Source organism: Apium graveolens, chromosome 2 (assembly GCF_009905375.1).
Source record: "Apium graveolens cultivar Ventura chromosome 2, ASM990537v1, whole genome shotgun sequence".
Classification (NCBI taxonomy): domain Eukaryota; kingdom Viridiplantae; phylum Streptophyta; class Magnoliopsida; order Apiales; family Apiaceae; genus Apium; species Apium graveolens.
This window is the reverse complement of record NC_133648.1, coordinates 250,534,257-250,541,346: the sequence shown is the minus strand read 5'-3', so window position 1 is coordinate 250,541,346 and position 7,090 is coordinate 250,534,257. Positions and strand designations below refer to the sequence as shown.

The following is a 7,090-nucleotide window of genomic DNA, read 5'->3' as shown; positions in this document are numbered from 1 at the left end:
ACATTTTAATGAGACAGTCACACACTTAACTCATATTTTTATTTCACGTCTCCTCTTTCTTTATTATGTTCATTATTTTATACATTGGTCTGTTATTCACGCACAAACATGATTATTTTGTTTGCTTGTTTTCGCAATTGTACAACACAGATATCCCACCGTTTCACTGCCAGTTGATATAGGATTTTTTGCTTTAAAAACTTCTGTTTAACTTTAACTTCTGTTTAACTGCTAGTGCATTAAAAAGGTTCAGTTTGAGGTTATTATTTAAATGCTAATATAAAAGTATTTATATAATATTTCATATATTGGGGTTATAAAATCGAAACTGCATCATTAAAATCGAAATCATATTTTTTAAAATCAAGACCAAATGAAATTAATATTATTTTAATGTGATATTGATTTTCAATTTTAAAAACACGCTTAAATAGTTGTGATGCCGCATCACGCGCATGCCTAATTGTGGATGCTAGTGCATATTTATTTCGTCTGTTCAATGGTACTATTTAGATAGCATAAAGTTATTACTTTTATATAAATTCAGAATATTTACGTGCAAAAAAACAGTATTTTAAAAATACGTGATTAATCGGCGATTAATTGTTATTTGATAGGAAATAAAACTGATTAAACGAAAATCGGATAATCCGTCAAAAATCGGGGAAAAAAATTAATCGGTCAAAAAACAGGTTAATCGACCTCATTGATCAAAATTTGAAAAAATATTTAGAAATATAAAAAATATAAATTTATAAAATATTAAGAAAATTAAAATCTTGTATACATATTTACCATTTTAAATAGTTAAATAATAATCTTTCTAGTTTCAAAAAAAAAAAAAATCTTTCTTAATTTTTCATCTGAAATTGATCTCAGTCATCATATAAATCTTAAGAATTATGTTTTCTTTAATAATATTTTAGACTTTAAATTTATTTGTATAAATATTTATAAAAAATATTTATGTATGATAAAAAATAGTAAAATAATTACATGTATTATTATTTATAAATAAAAATAATATTAAATTAGTTATAATAAGTGACCCGATTAATCATTCTGATTAGTTCCGATTACCCGATTAATTCGTGAACGGTGCCTTAAGGGGTCATTTATTTTCCTTTTTATTCTTCTTAATTCTTCTTAACAGACTTATTTTGTTCATTAAAATTGTTTGGGACATTTTTTTATTGTAGAAAACTTGCAACTGCTATTTTTCGAGTACGTACCGGGTAAATCCCACGGACTAAAACAATAACCTGCAAATTACGTGAAATATGATAAATCACATTTAAGCGACAGCTCCAGCTCAGGAGGAAGAGGAGGGACGTTTTCTTTTCTTTAAAAATCTTCTGAATTTTCTGAGTGGCTAGGATTATAATCCTCAGCTTCATTGCTAAGATTACACTGATTTGTAAATAAGAAGGCCTGAAGATAAGGTACCTGTCACGAGACTCCTCGAATACATGCCTAGAGGCATGCTTCTTGCCAAAAGGCATGTCCAAATGGCATGTCATTTATCAATTAAATATAATAAAATTTAATAAATAATTATTATACTAATATACAGTGAATTTGAATATAATATTAAAATTAATTGACAGTAACAACCAAATATCATCATAATACTCGTTTAAATTAATAACTTTTTAGATACTAGTTTATAACCCGTGCGATGCACGGTTTTTTAAAATTTATTTATTTTATTTTTTTAAATTTTATAAATTTATTTTAGAATTTTTTTAATGTAGCTATATTATTACTCTTGATGTTTGTATTTATATTGTTATTATTTTTTACAGTTTGTTGCAATATTATTTCAACAAATATGCATATATTGAAAAATATAGGAATTTTGAATTTAATTACTTTTTTGTCATGTATATTATATAGCTATTACAGTTATATCATTGCATCATATTACAGTTATATCATTACATCATATTTAGTATTCGAGAATTAGTAAAACAATCCTTTTTATTTATGATTGATTGAACCTCTAATCAAATTCTCTTTAGAATCGTATTCGGAAATTATATCGTATTCTCGTGTTTGAATAGTATTAGAACAATGTGATTATTTTTTATTCGGCTATGATGTTATCTTTATGATCCAACGATTGAGATTATTTTGGCGGTACAGGACTATAACTACCAAATATTTGGATAAGATCCCTCTTAAGGATATAATAAGGATATAATTAAAATATATGTAACTATTTTAAAATTATGTTTGTTATTTCTGCATATTTCTAATATTAAAATAATTATTAAAAATTAAAAAAATAGTAAAAAGGCATGCCGAATCATGAAAAGGCATGCCGCACTAATTGACGTCATGACATGCCCATCTTAGTATGCCCGTACCGCTGTGACATGCACCCTACTGAAGATACATTTTTTCTATCATGTCTAGCCGGAACAATAATTACTTTAATAGTTGTGTATGCATTTTTATAATCTATTTATCAAATGTTATTGTTCATTCAAATAGCTAATTATTCAGAAATTTTAATCATTCAGAAAAATGTCATTCAGTGTTGTCAAATAACTTTAAATTGGATTCTCCTTTTTACATTGACAAAAAAATAATCATAAATTCTCATCCCATGAGATTCGAATCTGTGACCAAAAGGATAGGTATCCCCTCTTTAACCAGCTGAGTCAATCTTTGCGGTAATTTTAAAATCTTAAGGTTTAGAGTAATACCCGAATATGATCTTATATTTTTTAACATTTTCTTCAATCGTACGATATGTTTTGTTACGATTGATAACGACAAATACAACCAATAATAATATCAATAACAACAATAAATATTTAAATTAAAATTATAAAAATGGAAGGATTCGAATACGAGATCATCCCTAAACTAACATGTTTAATAAATAGTTCACCCAAAATCTTAAAATTTTGAAGAAAGATCCGAACAATTTTGTACTCTTTTAACAAAATGAACCCTCACTTTCTACCATTCACACCTGCCCGCTTGGTACATTGCATAGGTAGGGCCCATTTTCGATTGCGGTACCAAATAGAGAATACAGACGGGCTAGAGACTAGAGAGAACATAGAATGTTGAATTAAAGAAAGCTGAGTCTGAGAGTCTATCTTTTTTTTCTTTTCTTTTTTGAATAACGCTCAAGAACTTTTTATCAAACCACTTGTTGAGTTGTGAGAGTCGCACAAGATAGAAATGAAAAGCTTGTTGTTAGTCTGACAAATTTAGGGCAAGTACGTAAGACATACGCTTCTCATCTTTTATTAAACTAATATCATGCATTCATTATTCAAATATGTCCCCGCAGCCAGCAAAGTCAACGAAGTCAGAGCGAGTGCATGCCATATTCACGCTTTCCCTGCCATGCTTTATTTATATATTCACATAACTGCTTCATTACCAATTTTAAAAATCAAAATTATTAGATTAAGTTATCGATTTATATTTATATAGAATTATTTTTTTTTTAAATTAAATAATTAATCAGTGGTTAATATAAATATTTTTTTATCAATATTTAAATAATTTATCGATCGGTTAATTTTTATAACGACAAGTAATTTTAGTAAAATATTCTGCTATCATTTTATTTCTTTCTAGTTTCTACTGCGATGCTCCAACCCGAAGGTAAAATTCCTTACAAATTTGGACCCAAAAATTGCATTCAATATTTTAGGTAAACCCCTCTCTGGTTGCTTAAACATTAAGCTCTTTACAATGATATCATATTCATAAATTTATAATATTACAGAATATAAAGACTTTCAGTTGTGTGGTACTAGTCTCACTATTTGTTGACATATAATATATAGTATAGGAATATAGCAATTTGGCATCTGCAAGATTTAGGAGGAATATTACTTTTGGAGTTCACACATGTTGCTGTTATCTCATAAACTGTAAACATATATTACATGCCCGGCCGGCTGCTCTACATCTTAAGTACAATCACAATAACATAATTAATTAACGGATTTTTATATATGAGCGCACATAATTAGAAATTATGTGATCAATTTTTATAATTTTTTTAAACCATGAATGGTAATATATTTCTACAATCATACAAATTTTATCAATATAAGTAAATCTAAATTTACATAATGCTTATTCTTATTTGCCTAACTTAATTTCAAATATTAACTTATTCAGAAAATATTAATATATATAACACATAATTTGCTTTGAATGAAAATGGGGTCAATATTTTGGAACAAATTGGTACAAACGAATAAGGAATTGTGGCAAATACAACGGATCGAGGGAATATGTGTTACGAGTACAAAATAGAAAAAAAAATAATTAAAATAAAATTAAAATTAAATTAAAAAATTTAGTATTTATCCAAATATTCGTTAATTTCATCACAAGATGTTACTATATAAGAGGGGTTTAGATCTAGCTTGCAGCAATCAGCTTCACCTTCTGCACCTCCTGCCTATCTACAGAGAAAAACAAAAGAGGCAAAAAAATGTCTGAAGTAAAGAAGATTCGTATAGGATATGCTCTGAAGCCCCGAACATCGGACTCCTTGATCAAACAATCTCTGCTCGATCATGCCCAAAGTCAAGGTATCCAACTTGTTGAAATCAATGCAACTGAACCCCTGATTCAACAAGGCCCGTTCGACGCCATTATCCACAAATTGTATGATGAAGAATGGAGCCACAAGTTGAATAAATACGCTTCGGAAAACCCTAATGTGGTCATAGTTGATTCGCCTTGTGATGTCGAAAGGCTTCACAATCGAATATCAATGCTCGAAGCTGTTGGCAAAATGCAGAACAAAGGAAAGACTAATGCTGTGGTGAGTATTCCCGAACAGGTAGTTGTAGAGGATTCTAAATTGTTGTGCGATTTAAGTGCTTTCGATGATTTAAAGTATCCTGTTATAGCAAAGCCGTTGCTTGCGAATGCAAGCTCCAAATCACACCAGATGTCGCTAGTGTTCAATAACAATGGATTGAAGGAGTTGGAGGCGCCACTCATATTGCAGCAATTTGTGAACCATGGCGGGGTGATTTTTAAGGTTTATGTTGCGGGAAAGTACGTAAAATGTGTGCTGAGGAATTCGCTGCCAGATATATCCGACGACAAGCTGAAGAATTCAGGGAATTTGATGCCTTTTTCGCAGATTTCAAATTTAGGTCCTCGGGGTAAAAATATAGGTGAAGTCGATATGCCCGCAATGAGTTTCGTGGAAGATGTCGGACAGGGACTAAGACGGGCTTTGAACCTGAATCTTTTTAATTTCGACTTGATCAGAGATTCGGAAGAGAAAGATCGTTACTTTGTTATCGACATCAACTACTTTCCAGGTTACGAAAAATTACCATCTTACGAGTCTCTTTTAACAGATTTCTTTAAGGATATTTTGATGAATACTGATCAGACTTCCAAGGCCAAGCCAGTCCTGCAATTTGCTAATGGTGCTGCAAAAGAAGAACACAAAGAAGTTACTGAACATGGTGTTCCATGTGAGGCTTAGCTCTGAAACGATTGGATCTGGTGTTTGTTATTAATTTCCAGACAAATTTTTTGGTAGAGTTGACTAGTGTGATCATTTGGATCACATTGGCAAATTAACCAGAACTGTTTAAGGTTTTTTTATGTATGCAACTGGGAAGGATTCGGCTGAGTACCCAATCCAGTGATGTGCAATATTAATCAATCAAAATAATTGTCTGACTACCGAAATAAAATAATTACTTATTATTTTTTGAATTTTTTGAATTAATGCATTATTACTGGTTTTTCTTTCGATAGCATTGACTTGGAGTTTTATATATTTGTTCCCGATAAGGTTCTGCTTTAAACAATTATGTAGACAATTTTTTCAAGTCCTCTAATATACAACAAAACCTCGATAAATTAATAATTTTGGAACCATGAAAAATTATTAATTAATCAAAATATTAATATATCGATAAATTAATAATTTATTAATTTATCGATATATTAATAATTTATTTATTTATCGAGATATATTATTTAAAATTTTATAACATATACAATTCTCAAAATAATAATTTATTTTCATATATTGAATACTTAAAATAACATTAAGAAATATTTATGAATTTAAGTAAATTGAAAGTATTCACTTATTTAATTAAATTATGTAATATCCTGAAGTTATCAAAATGGTTCAAACCAGAGCCCTATCTTTTCTATATCAGTCTTGGTCCTATTTACCACAATAATAAAAAGTACCTTATTTAACAAAGTACACAGTTGGAGTCAGTCTCACGAAAAGATGTCTTAAAGTAACAATTACATTACGTAATTTCCTATTGTAATATGAATATAGTATGCTAGAGCTCCATAATACATTAAGAAAGATTTAAGATGAAGTATAAGACGACGTCAATTTAAAAAGAAGCAGGTTATTATTGAGTCTTACTATAAAAGTGCATACTAGAAATTTATAATTTTGATGTAATATGTAATATGTAATTTATATATTATATGGAACTTATATGTATTAATAAAAAAAATAATATCTTATAAATTTAGCGAATTATTAATTTAGCATAAAGGGCCTGGCTCGAGGTTACAAGAAATTATTAATTTAACGAGGTTATTAATTTATCGAGTATTAATTTATTGAGGTTTAACTTTATTCATATATCAGAATTTATGAAGGACCGCATAAGCCAACCAAACTCTCTGTTGTAATTGCAGATCAGCCAGCAAAGACCATACCAAAGGAGAAAAGTGAATACACAGCTGAAGATATCTCATCTATTGCCAAGGATGCAAAGATAAGGCATTTGCTGTATAGTGTCATTGATAATGTCATGTCAAATAGGGTAATTCAATGCAAGACTGCAAATGAGATATGGGATGCTTGGGAGACAAGGTGTCAGAGAACTGATGCAATCAAGAAAAACATGAGGACTATACTCACTCAAGAGTATGAGCACTTTGACTCGAAAAGTGATGAGTCATTAACTGACTTATATGACAGGTTTGTCAAACTCTTGAATGATCTGTCACTGTGTAATATCCCGTAATTTTTAGAATTAGATTATTAATTGAATAATAGAATAAAAAGTATTAAAATTTAATTAAGATTAAGATTTAA

General features: G+C 29.2%; 1 protein-coding gene across 1 annotated transcript; it reads left to right on the top strand.

The window, feature by feature from the left end:
* Positions 1–4,474: 4,474 nt before the first annotated feature.
* On the top strand, positions 4,475–5,491 carry LOC141699824 (inositol-tetrakisphosphate 1-kinase 1-like). Its single transcript, XM_074503645.1, has one exon. It carries the CDS (start codon positions 4,475–4,477, stop codon positions 5,489–5,491), a length of 1,017 nt encoding a protein of 338 aa, XP_074359746.1.
* Positions 5,492–7,090: the final 1,599 nt, after the last annotated feature.

Excerpts from the sequence above, each read along its gene's own strand:
- LOC141699824 (XM_074503645.1), top strand. The coding sequence starts at position 4,475 with ATGTCTGAAGTAAAGAAGATTCGTATAGGATATGCTCTGAAGCCCCGA.